Here is an 18,120-nt window from a genome sequence, read left to right on the forward strand (position 1 = left end):
GGTGGGGGTTTGTCTTGACAGTGAGTCAGCAGCAGAGTCAGCAGCAGTCTGATCCTGAGGAAGTCTGTGACATTGGAAAGTTGTTGTTGTCATGTCTTCTTCAGTGTTCTGCATCCCATGGTCTCTGTGGCAAATCCAGAGGATGCAAGACCCATGTCTGTTCTATTGACACGGATTGGATGTTGTTCTGTCCTACCTTAGCGCCCCTGCTGCTAACGGCCTGAGCACCATTTCCCATGAGTATCTGAAGGGAAGCTACGCTCTGGACCTGGAGGCTGTCAAACAGGGAGCCAGCTCCCTGCCCCACCTCAACAAGACACTGGTGTCCTCCTGCAAACGCCTCAACGGGTGAGACACACACACACAACTCTCAACTTCTCTTGGTGACACATGCACGCATGCACACACACTCAAAAACGTGTGTGTGTGTGTGTGTGTGTGTGTGTGTGTGTGTGTGTGTGTGTGTGTGTGTGTGTGTGTGTGTGTGTGTGTGTGTGTGTGTAGGGAGGTGGATAAGGTTCTGTCTGGGCTGGAGATCCTGTCCAAGGTGTTTGACCAACAGAGTGCCTTCATAGTGTCCAAGATGATACAGCAGGTACTCTACATTTCTATCTTGTTTTTTCATGTGTGTGTGGTGGGGTAAAATGTATGACTCTGGGAAGCACAGGAAGTTTAGACATGCCACACCTTGGTTTCCTCCTGAACACACACACACACACACACAATACTCCTGAGTGCACTGGGGGTCATGAGGAAAGAGATATTTGTCTCCCAGAGAGAAACAACTAGAGTTCCTGGAGACAGCTGTGTTGAGAGAGTCACACACACACACACACACACACACACACACACACACACACAGTCTTAAAGGACCAGACCTCCTTTACCCTCATACTTTCCTCATGTGATGTAACATGTCTACATAGCATCTAGTGTGTGTGTGTCTGTCGTAACTGTCTGTCGTAACTGTCTGTCTGTCTGTCGTAACTGTCTGTCGTACCTGTCTGTCTGTCTGTCTGTCGTGTCTGTCTGTCTGTCTAAACTGTCTGTTTTCCTCTGTAGTCGGTGAACCAGGGTGGAGATCAGGAGTTGGAGAATCTGGTCACTAAACTGGCTATCCTCAAAGACCTACTATCTTCTATAGAGAAGAAGGTAAGCCTGCACACACACAGGCACGAGCATACAAACACACACACGCAGCTGTTAGTGAGTGTGTTTAGTTAACCTCCTGCCTCTGATGGATAGTCTGCCATGACGGGCGGTGGGTGGTGGCTGTAGCCCAGCGGGTGTGCTCTGAGCTGGGGTAAAGAGAGCGAGGACCCCCCCACCCTCCATAGAAATATTCTATTTCTATGTCCCCTCTCCCCTCTGTCTGGGCCCCAGAGCTCAGGCTACACATGGAGGGAGAAGATGAGAGAGGAGGGAGAGGGAGAAGATGGGAGCAGGAGGGAGAAGACAGAGAGGGAGGGGGAGGGAGATGATTGAAGGAAGGAGATGGAGGGAGGGAAAATATGGGAGAGGGATGGTAGAGCAAAGATGGGAGAGGGAAGAGGAAGAGGGAGACGATGGGAGGGGGAGGGAGAAGATGGAAGGGGGAGGTAGAAGATGGGAGGGGGAGGTAGAAGATGGGAGGGGGAGGTAGAAGATGGGAGGGGGAGGGAGAAGATGGAAGGGGGAGGTAGAAGATGGGAGGGGGAGGCAGAAGATGGGAGGGGGAGGCAGAAGATGGGAGGGGGAGAGGGAAGATGGGAGGGGGAGAGGGAAGATGGGAGGGGGAGGGAGAAGATGGGAGGGGAGGGAGAAGATGGGAGGGGAGGGAGAAGATGGGAGGGGGAGGGAGAAGATGGAAGGGGGAGGGAGAAGATGGGAGGGGGAGGGAGAAGATGGAAGGGGGAGGTAGAAGGATTGGTTGTTCAGGTTTGTAATTACATACCTTACACTGGTTGTTCAGGTTTGTAATTACATACCTTACACTGGTTGTTCAGGTTTGTAATTACATACCTTACACTGGTTGTTCAGGTTTGTAATTACATACCTTACACTGGTTGTTCAGGTTTCTAATTACATACCTTACACTGGTTGTTCAGGTTTGTAATTACATACCTTACACTGGTTGTTCAGGTTTCTAATTACATACCTTACACTGGTTGTTCAGGTTTGTAATTACATACCTTACACTGGTTGTTCAGGTTTGTAATTACATACCTTACACTGGTTGTTCAGGTTTCTAATTACATACCTTACACTGGTTGTTCAGGTTTCTAATTACATACCTTACACTGGTTGTTCAGGTTTCTAATTACATACCTTACACTGGTTGTTCAGGTTTGTAATTACATACCTTACACTGGTTGTTCAGGTTTCTAATTACATACCTTACACTGGTTGTTCAGGTTTGTAATTACATACCTTACACTGGTTGTTCAGGTTTGTAATTACATACCTTACACTGGTTGTTCAGGTTTGTAATTACATACCTTACACTGGTTGTTCAGGTTTGTAATTACATACCTTACACTGGTTGTTCAGGTTTCTAATTACATACCTTACACTGGTTGTTCAGGTTTGTAATTACATACCTTACACTGGTTGTTCAGGTTTCTAATTACATACCTTACACTGGTTGTTCAGGTTTGTAATTACATACCTTACACTGGTTGTTCAGGTTTCTAATTACATACCTTACGCTGGTTGTTCAGGTTTGTAATTACATACCTTACACTGGTTGTTCAGGTTTCTAATTACATACCTTACGCTGGTTGTTCAGGTTTCTAATTACATACCTTACACTGGTTGTTCAGGTTTGTAATTACATACCTTACGCTGGTTGTTCAGGTTTCTAATTACATACCTTACACTGGTTGTTCAGGTTTGTAATTACATACCTTACGCTGGTTGTTCAGGTTTCTAATTACATACCTTACACTGGTTGTTCAGGTTTGTAATTACATACCTTACACTGGTTGTTCAGGTTTCTAATTACATACCTTACACTGGTTGTTCAGGTTTGTAATTACATACCTTACACTGGTTGTTCAGGTTTGTAATTACATACCTTACACTGGTTGTTCAGGTTTGTAATTACATACCTTACACTGGTTGTTCAGGTTTCTAATTACATACCTTACACTGGTTGTTCAGGTTTGTAATTACATACCTTACACTGGTTGTTCAGGTTTGTAATTACATACCTTACACTGGTTGTTCAGGTTTGTAATTACATACCTTACACTGGTTGTTCAGGTTTGTAATTACATACCTTACACTGGTTGTTCAGGTTTGTAATTACATACCTTACACTGGTTGTTCAGGTTTGTAATTACATACCTTACACTGGTTGTTCAGGTTTCTAATTACATACCTTACACTGGTTGTTCAGGTTTCTAATTACATACCTTACACTGGTTGTTCAGGTTTCTAATTACATACCTTACACTGGTTGTTCAGGTTTGTAATTACATACCTTACACTGGTTGTTCAGGTTTCTAATTACATACCTTACACTGGTTGTTCAGGTTTGTAATTACATACCTTACACTGGTTGTTCAGGTTTGTAATTACATACCTTACACTGGTTGTTCAGGTTTGTAATTACATACCTTACACTGGTTGTTCAGGTTTCTAATTACATACCTTACACTGGTTGTTCAGGTTTGTAATTACATACCTTACACTGGTTGTTCAGGTTTGTAATTACATACCTTACACTGGTTGTTCAGGTTTCTAATTACATACCTTACACTGGTTGTTCAGGTTTGTAATCACATACCTTACACTGGTTGTTCAGGTTTGTAATCACATACCTTACACTGGTTGTTCAGGTTTGTAATTACATACCTTACACTGGTTGTTCAGGTTTGTAATTACATACCTTACACTGGTTGTTCAGGTTTGTAATTACATACCTTACACTGGTTGTTCAGGTTTCTAATTACATACCTTACACTGGTTGTTCAGGTTTCTAATTACATACCTTACACTGGTTGTTCAGGTTTGTAATTACATACCTTACACTGGTTGTTCAGGTTTCTAATTACATACCTTACACTGGTTGTTCAGGTTTGTAATTACATACCTTACACTGGTTGTTCAGGTTTGTAATTACATACCTTACACTGGTTGTTCAGGTTTCTAATTACATACCTTACACTGGTTGTTCAGGTTTGTAATTACATACCTTACACTGGTTGTTCAGGTTTGTAATTACATACCTTACACTGGTTGTTCAGGTTTCTAATTACATACCTTACACTGGTTGTTCAGGTTTGTAATTACATACCTTACACTGGTTGTTCAGGTTTGTAATTACATACCTTACACTGGTTGTTCAGGTTTGTAATTACATACCTTACACTGGTTGTTCAGGTTTGTAATTACATACCTTACACTGGTTGTTCAGGTTTGTAATTACATACCTTACACTGGTTGTTCAGGTTTGTAATTACATACCTTACACTGGTTGTTCAGGTTTGTAATTACATACCTTACACTGGTTGTTCAGGTTTGTAATTACATACCTTACACTGGTTGTTCAGGTTTGTAATTACATACCTTACACTGGTTGTTCAGGTTTGTAATTACATACCTTACACTGTTTGTTCAGGTTTGTAATTACATACCTTACACTGGTTGTTCAGGTTTGTAATTACATACCTTACACTGGTTGTTCAGGTTTGTAATTACATACCTTACACTGGTTGTTCAGGTTTGTAATTACATACCTTACACTGGTTGTTCAGGTTTGTAATTACATACCTTACACTGGTTGTTCAGGTTTGTAATTACATACCTTACACTGGTTGTTCAGGTTTGTAATTACATACCTTACACTGGTTGTTCAGGTTTGTAATTACATACCTTACACTGGTTGTTCAGGTTTCTTAACCCTGTAGCTAATGTTATTCCCCCCTTCTCTCTCCCTCTCTCTTTCCCTCTCTCTGTCCTTTTCCCTCTCTAGGCTCTGAAGGCTTTGCAAGATATGAGTTTGTCCACTCTCTCCTCTCCTCCTCCTCTCACGCGCCACAGCAAAACCATCCCTGTACAGGCCTTTGAGGTACATACACACACACACACACTTTGAGATATACCCCACCCCCTCCCCTGTCCCATTGGTCCACAGGCTGACCAATCAGTGGGTGTGGCTCGGAATTCCTAGATTCTCCAGGAAGTGTTTTTCTGCCCTGGGAGCCAGTCAGATAAAAGAACAGTTTTGTCTGTTCTGTGACTTCATCATGGATGTCATGGCTGTGGTCCGACCTCCCTCTCTCTCTCTCTCTCTCTCTCTCTCTCTCAAGATGTGATAGTTAAATGACTGATGTGACCAGAGTGTAGAGACTAGAGCCCTCTATCAGCTGTGCTGATAACTACAGAGTGGGTGTGATGGAGGGATAACCACTATCAGTAACCAGGAAGTGGACGCCTCAGCTAGCTAGCACTCTAGAGATGTAAACACCATGGCTGCCTGGGGTCATGGTCCGTTTCTATTCACCATGTTCAGGACATAGGCATTTGAATTCTATTTCATGAATTTAAAATGAAACCTTCCGTAATTAACTGAATTTAAATGGAACTACTTTAACTCGGTGTAAGCACACTCCAGCTGAGTTGAGTAATGAGCTTGCTGAACGTGATCCAAATTCAATAGGTTCCCATGTCTAATCACTCTACACCCAGATTAACACCACTGGATCTGTTCCGTGTTTATGACGTTAGAAACAGCTGGATTTGAGGAGCTGAACGTCCATTGGTCAGAGCTCATGGAGCTGAACATTGATTGACTCATTGGTTGGTTTTCCACTCCCAGCCATGAAATCCCTCTGAGAGACAGTGGCGTGTTCCAGAGCATCAAATCCATGATGCGTTATGGGTAAATTGGGATTTACTGACTGATCTATAAACGATAATGAGTAGTTATTTATGATAATACGTCATTTGTAGATCAGTCAGTCTGCAGTCGCCTGCACTGTCTGTTGCTGAACAAGCCCAATAGCTGTGTCTTTCTGACTACACTAGACTGGGGAGTCAGCAGACAAGGATTAACAGTCAGCCATCTCCACTCCCCTGTGTGATTTATACAGCGGTTCAGGAGCTACGTCAGAATGTTTCACATCCACCGAAGACGTGTGTGTGTGTGTGTGTGTGTGTGTGTGTGTGTGTGTGTGTGTGTGTGTGTGTGTGTGTGTGTGTGTGTGTGTGTGTTTGATGACCTCCTTTCTAGCCACTTCCTGATTGCAGGGGAAGAAGTGTGTTGCTCTGATGGGTGAGATATGAGAGTGGGGGGGGATTCCTCATAAAACCACCATGTCAGATTCACCACAGACAGAGCTATACTGTATTAACACTTCCATCCAGACAGAGCTATACTGTATTAACACTTCCATCCAGACAGAGCTATACTGTATTAACACTTCCATCCAGACAGAGAAACGGCTGTATTAAAACTTCCATCCAGACAGAGCTATACTGTATTAACACTTCCATCCAGACAGAGAAACGGCTGTATTAAAACTTCCATCCAGACAGAGCTATACTGTATTAACACTTCCATCCAGACAGAGCAACGGCTGTATTAAAACTTCCATCCAGACAGAGAAACGGCTGTATTAAAACTTCCATCCAGACAGAGCAACGGCTGTATTAACACTTCCATGCAGACAGAGCAACGGCTGTATTAACACTTCCATCCAGACAGAGCAACGGCTGTATTAAAACTTCCATCCAGACAGAGCTATACTGTATTAACACTTCCATCCAGACAGAGCAACGGCTGTATTAAAACTTCCATCCAGACAGAGCAACGGCTGTATTAACACTTCCATCCAGACAGAGCAACGGCTGTATTAAAACTTCCATCCAGACAGAGCAACGGCTGTATTAACACTTCCATCCAGACAGAGCAACGGCTGTATTAACACTTCCATCCAGACAGAGCAACGGCTGTATTAACACTTCCATCCAGACAGAGCAACGGCTGTATTAAAACTTCCATCCAGACAGAGAAACGGCTGTATTAACACTTCCATCCAGACAGAGAAACGGCTGTATTAACACTTCCATCGAGACAGAGCAACAGCTGTATTAATACTTCCATCCAGACAGAGCTATACTGTATTAACACTTCCATCCAGACAGAGCTATACTGTATTAACACTTCCATCCAGACAGAGAAACGGCTGTATTAACACTTCCATCCAGACAGAGCTATACTGTATTAACACTTCCATCCAGACAGAGCTATACTGTATTAACACTTCCATCCAGACAGAGCTATACTGTATTAACACTTCCATCCAGACAGAGCAACGGCTGTATTCATACTTCCATCCAGACAGAGCTATACTGTATTAATACTTCCATCCAGACAGAGCTATACTGTATTAATACTTCCATCCAGACAGAGCTATACTGTATTAAAACTTCCATCCAGACAGAGCTATACTGTATTAATACTTCCATCCAGACAGAGCTATACTGTATTAAAACTTCTATCCAGACAGAGCTATACTGTATTAATACTTCCATCCAGACAGAGCTATACTGTAACTGTACTGAGCTCTGTGACGTTGATGTATTTTATTGTTATATTTATTGTTTTATTGATACTAAAAGATCTAGGATACATTCTGATCTAGGATCCACTGAGAACCCACATGATACTGTATTCATACAATGCTTGGTCCCAACATGGAGGACAGTTCACTGAACTGACTGTGCATGGATACACTGACTCCCCCCAGTGGTGACACCAGCAGTATTACAGCTGTCTCCATTTCACACTGAATAAAGAATTCTGGTTTTGTCCTGTCTGTCTCTGTGTCTGTCTGTTTGTAACCCGTCTGTCTGTGTAACCCCTCTGTGCCTCCAGGTGAAGTTGGATGTGTACCTGGCAGACCTGACTAAGATAGGGAAGAGTCAGAAGCACAGTCTGTCTGTGGACGTGGAGGGAGGGAAGCTAGTGGTGATGAAGAAGATGAAGGACAACCAGGAGGACTGGAACACCTTCACACACCACAAGAGTGAGGACACACACACACACACACACACGGCGAAAGTGAGAAGACACTCACACTCTTTGTTTCTCTCCGTGTTTCTCTCCCTCAGTCCGTCAGCTGATCAAGTCTCAGCGTGTTCAGAACAAGCTGGGTATCATGTTTGAGAAAGACAAGGAGAAGAGCCAGAGGAAAGACTTCATCTTCACCAGCGCTAAGGTACACACACACACACACACACACACACACACACACACACACACACACACACACACACACACACACACACACACACACACACACACACACACACACACACACACACACAAGGAAGCATCTTGGGGCATGCATATCTACTGTATATTCTAGAAAATGTTTGTTTTCAGATTCACACTATGGTTTATCTTTCTCTCACACACACATACACACATTGTACAAAAGGCTGTGAATAAAAAAAGACTTTGGTTAACACTCAAAGCTGTAAATCAAGCTCTTACTAGTGCCATGAGGCATCATACACAGAGCTGTGCTGTGCCTTGGACTGTTTGAATCCTCATCTTCATCAAACCACCAATCATTAGTTCAAACAATAACAAAGTGTACTATTTTATTAAAAAAATGTAACCTTTATTTAACTAGGCAAGTCAGTTAAGAACAAATTCTTATTTACAATGACGGCCTACCCCGGCCAAACCCTAACCCGGGAGACCCTGGGCCAATTGTGCGCCGCCCTATGGGACTACCGATCACGGCCGGTTGTGACACACCCCGGGATCGAACCTCATGCTGTAGTAACGCTGTAACACTGCGATGCATTGCCTTAGACCCAGAATTACAGTTCTAACCATGTTCTGAGGCTGTACTGTATTTGTTTACATTTACTTTGTTTCCAAACGTTGGAGTAAAACAGGCTTATATTTGGGGTTCTGATGGGGTACGACAGTTGAACTAAGCTGCTGAGGAAAGTTATATTCTTCAAGAAACAATGGATAAATATCATTAGTTTAGTCCAAACATTAACCCTTCAAACCCAAACTCAACTGTAGTCCACCTGTCTGTCATCTGTACCTTGATCAGCACCTGGGAGCAAACACAATCAGTAATAGTTAAACAAAGCATTCAACTCTGTGCACAAGGACTACATTTAACAATGTCCATAGAAAAAGCAAAGCATTTGTTGAAGAATGGTGCAGATGCTACGTTTGGTAACAGAACGGGTTGTGCTGTCGGTGCCGTCATGCTTTTCATCTGCACTGTTTTTCAAGTAAATGTGTTTTCAGCATCACTCTGTTATCGTGGAATCGCCCTGTACCAAACCTAAGAAAAAACAGTCTACCAAGTCCTCCATTACACACTCACACTGACTGTACACTGACTGTACACTGACTGTACACTGACACTGACTGTACACTGACTGTACACTGACACTGACTGTACACTGACTGTACACTGACACTGACTGTACACTGACTGTACACTGACACTGACTGTACACTGACACTGACTGTACACTGACTGTACACTGACACTGACTGTACACTGACTGGACACTGACTGTACACTGACACTGACTGTACACTGACACTGACTGTACACTGACACTGACTGTACACTGACTGTACACTGACACTGACTGTACACTGACTGTACACTGACACTGACTGTACACTGACTGTACACTGACACTGACTGTACACTGACTGTACACTGACACTGACTGTACACTGACTGTACACTGACTGTACACTGACACTGACTGTACACTGACTGTACACTGACACTGACTGTACACTGACTGTACACTGACACTGACTGTACACTGACTGTACACTGACACTGACTGTACACTGACACTGACTGTACACTGACTGTACACTGACACTGACTGTACACTGACTGAACACTGACTGTACACTGACACTGACTGTACACTGACACTGACTGTACACTGACTGTACACTGACTGTACACTGACACTGACTGTACACTGACTGGACACTGACTGTACACTGACTGTACACTGACACTGACTGTACACTGACACTGACTGTACACTGACTGTACACTGACACTGACTGTACACTGACTGGACACTGACTGTACACTGACACTGACTGTACACTGACTGGACACTGACTGTACACTGACACTGACTGTACACTGACACTGACTGTACACTGACTGTACACTGACTGTACACTGACTGGACACTGACTGTACACTGACTGTACACTGACACTGACTGTACACTGACTGTACACTGACACTGACTGTACACTGACTGTACACTGACTGTACACTGACACTGACTGTACACTGACTGTACACTGACTGTACACTGACACTGACTGTACACTGACTGTACATTGACTGTACACTGACTGTACACTCACACTGACTGTACACTGACTGTACACTGACTGGACACTGACTGTACACTGACTGGACACTGACTGTACACTGACTGGACACTGACTGGACACTGACTGGACACTGACTGGACACTGACTGTACACTGACTGGACACTGACTGTACACTGTGCGTGTTGTCAGAAGCGGGAGGCTTTTTGTCAGCTGCTGCAGCTGATGAAGAACAAACATTCCAACCAGGACGAACCAGACATGATCTCCATCTACATAGGGACCTGGAACATGGGTGAGCTCACACACACACACACACACACACACACTACATGCTACAGATAACCGTCAAACCTCCTAAAATGAAGAGAATATTCCATTAGGACTAGAACTCATCTCAACATTAGAACAATTTTGATGTCTGGAAAACTGACAAATGTTGATTGTGTGTGTGTGTGTGTGTGTGTGTGTGTGTGTGTGTGTGTGTGTGTGTGTGTGTGTGTGTGTGTGTGTGTAGGTTCTGTGCCCTCCCCCAAGGCGGTGGGTTCCTGGCTGTTGTGTCGTGGGCTGGGGAAGACGCTGGATGAGATGACCGTCACTATTCCTCATGACCTCTACGTGTTCGGAACGCAGGAGAACTCTGTGTGTGACCGTGAGTGGGTCGACTCACTCCGCACCGCACTCAAAGAACACACAGAGCTGGATTACAAACCGGTGAGAGAGAGAGGGAGGCAGAATGGGGCTCTGGTCAATAGTAGTCCACTACATGGAGAATAAGGTGTTGTTAGGGATTGTCCCATTGGGGAATAAGGTGTTGTTAGGGACTGTCCCATTGGGGAATAAGGTGTTGTTAGGGACTGTCCTTTTGGGGAATAAGGTGTTGTTAGGGACTGTCCCATTGGGGAATAAGGTGTTGTTAGGGACTGTCCCATTGGGGAATAAGGTGTTGTTAGGGACTGTCCTTTTGGGGAATAAGGTGTTGTTAGGGACTGTCCCATTGGGGAATAAGGTGTTGTTAGGGACTGTCCCATTGGGGAATAAGGTGTTGTTAGGGACTGTCCCATTGGGGAATAAGGTGTTGTTAGGGACTGTCCCATTGGGGAATAAGGTGTTGTTAGGGACTGTCCCATTGGGGAATAAGGTGTTGTTAGGGACTGTCCCATTGGGGAATAAGGTGTTGTTAGGGATTGTCCCATTGGGGAATAAGGTGTTGTTAGGGACTGTCCTTTTGGGGAATAAGGTGTTGTTAGGGACTGTCCCATTGGGGAATAAGGTGTTGTTAGGGACTGTCCCATTGGGGAATAAGGTGTTGTTAGGGACTGTCCTTTTGGGGAATAAGGTGTTGTTAGGGACTGTCCCATTGGGGAATAAGGTGTTGTTAGGGACTGTCCCATTGGGGAATAAGGTGTTGTTAGGGATTGTCCCATTGGGGAATAAGGTGTTGTTAGGGACTGTCCTTTTGGGGAATAAGGTGTTGTTAGGGACTGTCCCATTGGGGAATAAGGTGTTGTTAGGGACTGTCCCATTGGGGAATAAGGTGTTGTTAGGGACTGTCCCATTGGGGAATAAGGTGTTGTTAGGGACTGTCCCATTGGGGAATAAGGTGTTGTTAGGGACTGTCCCATTGGGGAATAAGGTGTTGTTAGGGACTGTCCCATTGGGGAATAAGGTGTTGTTAGGGACTGTCCCATTGGGGAATAAGGTGTTGTTAGGGATTGTCCCATTGGGGAATAAGGTGTTGTTAGGGACTGTCCCACTGAGGAATAAGGTGTTGTTAGGGATTGTCCCATTGGGGAATAAGGTGTTGTTAGGGACTGTCCCATTGGGGAATAAGGTGTTGTTAGGGACTGTCCCATTGGGGAATAAGGTGTTGTTAGGGACTGTCCTATTGGGGAATAAGGTGTTGTTAGGGACTGTCCCATTGGGGAATAAGGTGTTGTTAGGGACTGTCCTTTTGGGGAATAAGGTGTTGTTAGGGACTGTCCCATTGGGGAATAAGGTGTTGTTAGGGACTGTCCTTTTGGGGAATAAGGTGTTGTTAGGGACTGTCCCATTGGGGAATAAGGTGTTGTTAGGGATTGTCCCATTAGTCTAAATTAGCCTGATCTGAGAAGCAGCAAGGCAGAATGGTTGGGCTTACTCCTGAGGTTAACTTCCATGTTCTCTGTTCTGCTCTCCTGGGTTCCAGATCGCGGTCCAGACTCTGTGGAACATTAAGATAGCGGTGCTGGTGAAACCAGAACATGAAAACCGCATCAGTCATGTGGGAGTGTCCAGTGTTAAAACGGGCATTGCTAATACGCTGGGTAAGATCTCTCTCTCACACACACACACACACACACACACACACACGCGCGCGCACACACACACACACACACACACACACACACACACACACACACACACACACACACACACACACACACACACACAGTTACAAACAATTCACTATATTCATGCTGTATGTTTGTCCTTTCTTGTTGCTAGGTAACAAAGGGGCAGTGGGCGTGTCCTTCATGTTTAATGGAACTTCCTTCGGCTTTGTGAACTGTCACCTGACATCAGGCAACGAGAAGATCGCCAGGTACGCACACACACTGTGATATCGTTGGGTAATGTATCATTATGTGACTAAAAGATCGCCAGGTACGCACACACACTGTGATATCATTGGGTAATGTATCATTATGTGACTAAAAGATCGCCAGGTACGCACACACACTGTGATATCATTGGGTAATGAATCATTATGTGACTAAAAGATCGCCAGGTACGCACACACACTGTGATATCGTTGGGTAATGTATCATTATGTGACTAAAAGATCGCCAGGTACGCACACACACTGTGATATCATTGGGTAATGAATCATTATGTGACTAAAAGATCGCCAGGTACGCACACACACTGTGATATCATTGGGTAATGAATCATTATGTGACTAAAAGATCGCCAGGTACGCACACACACTGTGATATCATTGGGTAATGTATCATTATGTGACTAAAAGATCGCCAGGTACACACACACACTGTGATATCATTGGGTAATGAATCATTATGTGAAGTTTGACAGGACTCCATATTTGCACAAAACTGCCCCTATGGCTATGGTCTTAAACTGCTCACCACTCTTCCCCTTCAACCATTCCCTGACCCATGACCCCTGCAGGAGGAACCAGAACTACCTGGATATCCTGCGGCTGCTCTCTCTAGGAGATAAACAGCTGAGCTCCTTTGACATCTCTCTACGCTTCACACACCTCTTCTGGCTGGGAGACCTTAACTACAGACTGGACATGGACATACAGGTACCATAACACACACACACACACACACACACACACACACACACACACACACACACACACACACACACACCTAGACCCATGCACAAACACGCGCATGGATGCAAACACACCCTCTCTCTCCCCCCTCGCTCTCTCTCCCCTCCCTCTCTCCCCTCTCTCTCTCTCTCTCTCTCTCTCTCTCCCCCCTCCCTATATCTCCTCTCTCTCTCTCTCCCCTCCCTATATCTCCCCTCTCTCTCTCTCTCTCTCTCTCCCTTCTCTCTCGCTCCCCTCTCTCTCTCTCTCCTCTCTCTCTCTCCCTTCCCTCTCTCCCCTCTCTCCCCTCTCTCTCAATTCAATTCAATTGACTTTGTAGACATGGTAAGTTCATTATTACTTACATTGTCAAAGTATACATATAGAACCAACAGCAATAATAATAGTAGTAGTGGAAATGTGATTACCATTAACAACAACTACAACAACAACAACAATATTAATCAGAACAACAATACATTAAAGCGATGGTAGTAGACCAGTGTCAACATGACTGAGAAGACACATGACATGGTATGACAGACTAAACTAAACTACATGGGAAATATTATCCACATTACATTGCACTTTTCACTGGCTGTCCCTCAGGTTGTGGCAGGAGGACACATATTTGGCTGCCAAAACGGCACATTTTGGCTTTTCACCCAATAAATATTAGATTTTTTCTTCATCTTTTATAGTTTCAAATTCTTTGTATTGAATTATAATTTTGGGAAAGAAATGTTCTCTTAGGTCTGAGTATTTGTCACAGTGTAATAGGAAATACAGCTGTCTCTACCTCTCCCCTGGAGCAGAGTGAGCACAGCCTGTCCTCTCTGGACAGCCAGCCTGTCCTCTCTGGTCAGCCAGCCTGTCCTCTCTGGTCAGCCAGCCTGTCCTCTCTGGTCAGCCAGACTGTCCTCTCTGGTCAGCCAGCCTGTCCTCTCTGGTCAGCCAGCCTGTCCTCTCTGGTCAGCCAGCCTGTCCTCTCTGGTCAGCCAGCCTGTCCTCTCTGGTCAGCCAGACTGTCCTCTCTGGTCAGCCAGACTGTCCTCTCTGGACAGCCAGGTTTGTCTGTGACGACCGGTCTCTACAGCCAGACTGTCCTCTCTGGGCAGCCAGGTTTGTCTGTGACGACCAGTCTCTACAGCCAGACTGTCCTCTCTGGTCAGCCAGGTTGGTCTGTGACGACCGGTCTCTCTAGCCAGACTGTCCTCTCTGTACAGCCAGGTTTGTCTGTGACGACCGGTCTCTACAGCCAGACTGTCCTCTCTGGTCAGCCAGGTTGGTCTGTGACGACCAGTCTCTATAGCCAGACTGTCCTCTCTGGGCAGCCAGGTTTGCCTGTGACGTCCAGTCTCTATAGCCAGACTGTCCTCTCTGGGCAGCCAGGTTGGTCTGTGACGACCAGTCTCTATAGCCAGACTGTCCTCTCTGGGCAGCCAGGTTGGTCTGTGACGACCAGTCTCTATAGCCAGACTGTGCTCACTGAGTCTGTACCTAGTCAGTGTTTTCCTCAGTTTTCTATCAGTCACAGTGGTCAGATAGTCTGCCACCATGGACTGTCTGTTTAGAGATAAATAGCATTGAAGTTGACTTAGATTTTTTGTGGTGTCTTTCCAATAGGTGATATATTTTTATTTTTGCTTTGTGATGATTTGGTTGGGCCAGATTTTCTGAGTGCTGTCCTGAGGCTCTATGGGGTTGGTTTGGGTTAGTGAACTGAGCCTCAGAACCAGCTGGCTGAGGGGACTCTTCTCTGGTTTCATCTCTTGACATTGTAGAGCTGTGTGATGGACTGTTTTGGGGTCAGTTGTTTTTAGATGGTTGTAAAAATTGATGGCTCTTTTTTCTATTTGAATGAGGAAGGGGGTACTGGCCCAATTCTGCTCTACATGCTTTATTTGGAGTTTTTCTTTGCACTTGCAATACAGTCTTGCAAAACTCTGCATGCAGTATTTCAATTTGATGTTTGTCCCATTTGGTGAATTCATTGTTAGAGAGTGGACCCCATACTTCACTGCCATATAGAGCAATTGGTTCTATAACTGATTGGAACATATTGAGCCAGATTCTAATTGGAATTTAGATTTTAATGTTCCTTTTAATGGCATAGAATGCTCTTGTTGCTTTGTCTCTCAGCTTGTTTAAAGCCATGTGAAAGCTACCTGTTTTGCTGATATTTAGTCCTAGATACGTGTAGTTTTTGGTGTGTTCTAATAGAACTGTGTCCAAGTAAAATGTATATTTGTCATTCTGATTTCCTGACCTTTTTTGGAATATCATTATATTCAGGTTTTTTAGGTTAACTGTGAGAGCCCTGTCTGACAGAACCTGTGCAGATGATCTAGGTGCTGCTGTAACCCCTCCTTAGTGGGAGACAGGAGCACCAGGTCATCTGCGTACAGCAGACCCTCCTTAGTGGGAGACAGGAGCACCAGGTCATCTGTCTACAGCAGACCCTCCTTAGTGGGAGACAGTAGCACCAGGTCATCTGCGTACAGCAGACCCTCCTTAGTGGGAGACAGGAGCACCAGGTCATCTGTCTACAGCAGACCCTCCTTAGTGGGAGACAGGAGCACCAGGTCATCTGTCTACAGCAGACCCTCCTTAGTGGGAGACAGGAGCACCAGGTCATCTGTCTACAGCAGACCCTCCTTAGTGGGAGACAGCAGCTCCAGGTCATCTGTCTACAGCAGACCCTCCTTAGTGGGAGACAGCAGCACCAGGTCATCTGTCTACAGCAGACCCTCCTTAGTGGGAGACAGGAGCACCAGGTCATCTGTCTACAGCAGACCCTCCTTAGTGGGAGACAGCAGCACCAGGTCATCTGTCTACAGCAGACCCTCCTTAGTGGGAGACAGTAGCACCAGGTCATCTGTCTACAGCAGACCCTCCTTAGTGGGAGACAGGAGCACCAGGTCATCTGCGTACAGCAGACACTTGATTTCAGTGTTGTGTAGGGTGAGACCAGGTGCTGCCAATTCATTAATGTAGATGTTAAATAGTGTTGGACTTATTGGGCAGCCCTGTTTCACTCCCCGTCCCTGAGAGAAGAAGTCTGTTTGCTTGTTGCCAATTTTAACCGCACATTTGTTTTTAGTGTACATTGATTTAATAACATCATATGTTTTCCCTCCAATACCACTTTCTATTAGTTTATAAAAAATACCTTAGTGACAAATTGAATCAAATGCTTTCTTGAAATCTACAAAACATGAGTAGATTTTGCCTTTGTTTTGGTTTACTTGTTTGTCAATTAGTGTGGAGGGTGTAAATGTGGGCTGTTGTACGATAATTCTTTAGAAATCCAATCTGGCTTCTGCTCAGGACGTTGTGTTCGTCAAGGAAATGGTGTAGTCTGCTATTTATAATACTGCAGAGAATTTTCCCCAAGTTGCTGTTAACGCAAATTCCTCTGTAATTATTTGGGTCAAATTTGTCTCCATTTTTATAGATTGGCGTGATCAATCCCTGGTGCCAAATATCGGGGAAAATACCTGCAGTGAGGATAATGTTGAAGAGTTTGAGTATAGCCAATTTGAATTTGTGGTCTGTATATTTGATCATTTCATTTAAAATACCATCAGCACCACAGGCCTTGTTGGGTTGGAGAGTACATCGTTTTTCCAATAATTCTTCTTCTGTAGTTGGGGTATCCACAGGATTCTGATAGTCTCTGACTGCTGATTCACGGATTTGTAATTTTTCTTGTATATTTTTTTGTTCTGGGCTCTTTGTTATATTGCTGTAGAGGTTTGCAAAGTGATTTCTCCACATATCCCCATTTTGGATGCCAATTCCTCCTGATGAGGTTTGTTTAATTTATTCCAATTCTCCCAGAAGTGGTTTGATTCTATGGATTCCTCAATTACATCCAGCTGTTTTCTAATGTGCTTTTCCTTTTTTGTTCTTAGGGTGTGTTTGTATTGCTTCTGTTACGTCCGTTGTTGGAATGAGACCAAGGTGCAGCGTGGTAGGCGTACATTTTCTTTTATTAACAATGACACCGGGAAAAACAACAAAATACGAAAACGAACGTAAAGCTACATGCAGTGCAGAAAGCAACTACACACAAACAAGATCCCACCATCACAGGTGGGAAAAAGGGCTGCCTAAGTATGATCCCCAATCAGAGACAGCGATAAACAGCTGCCTCTGATTGGGAACCACACTAGGCCAACAAAGAAATAGAAACATAGATTTGCCCACCCAAGTCACACCCTGACCTAACAAAATAGAGAATAAAAAAGGCTCTTTAAGGTCACGGCGTGACAGCTTCAGTGTTTCCCCATATTGAAGGTGTATATTTTTGTTGTCTGGTTCTTTGTGTTTTTCATTAGATACATTTCTCAATGACATTCTTAGATTTTTGCAATCATTATCAAACCATTTTTCATTTTCTGTTATTTCTGGTTTGCTCTTATGCTTCTTTAGATTAGCCAA

The 18,120-nt window shown here is 44.4% G+C and overlaps 1 protein-coding gene across 1 annotated transcript in view; it reads left to right on the forward strand.

The window, feature by feature from the left end:
• Positions 1-18,120, forward strand: part of LOC106581340 (phosphatidylinositol 3,4,5-trisphosphate 5-phosphatase 2A) — a 115,121-nt gene that overhangs the window by 75,731 nt on the left and 21,270 nt on the right. The window contains exons 5-15 of the mRNA XM_045704004.1: positions 202-348; positions 505-595; positions 1,063-1,152; positions 4,958-5,053; positions 7,865-8,015; positions 8,101-8,207; positions 10,542-10,644; positions 10,867-11,063; positions 12,538-12,655; positions 12,837-12,933; positions 13,521-13,659. Of these exons, the coding sequence (XP_045559960.1) occupies positions 202-348; positions 505-595; positions 1,063-1,152; positions 4,958-5,053; positions 7,865-8,015; positions 8,101-8,207; positions 10,542-10,644; positions 10,867-11,063; positions 12,538-12,655; positions 12,837-12,933; positions 13,521-13,659 (1,336 nt within the window). The remainder of the gene's footprint in view (positions 1-201; positions 349-504; positions 596-1,062; positions 1,153-4,957; positions 5,054-7,864; positions 8,016-8,100; positions 8,208-10,541; positions 10,645-10,866; positions 11,064-12,537; positions 12,656-12,836; positions 12,934-13,520; positions 13,660-18,120) is intronic.

Source organism: Salmo salar, chromosome ssa20 (genome assembly GCF_905237065.1).
Source record: "Salmo salar chromosome ssa20, Ssal_v3.1, whole genome shotgun sequence".
Classification (NCBI taxonomy): domain Eukaryota; kingdom Metazoa; phylum Chordata; class Actinopteri; order Salmoniformes; family Salmonidae; genus Salmo; species Salmo salar.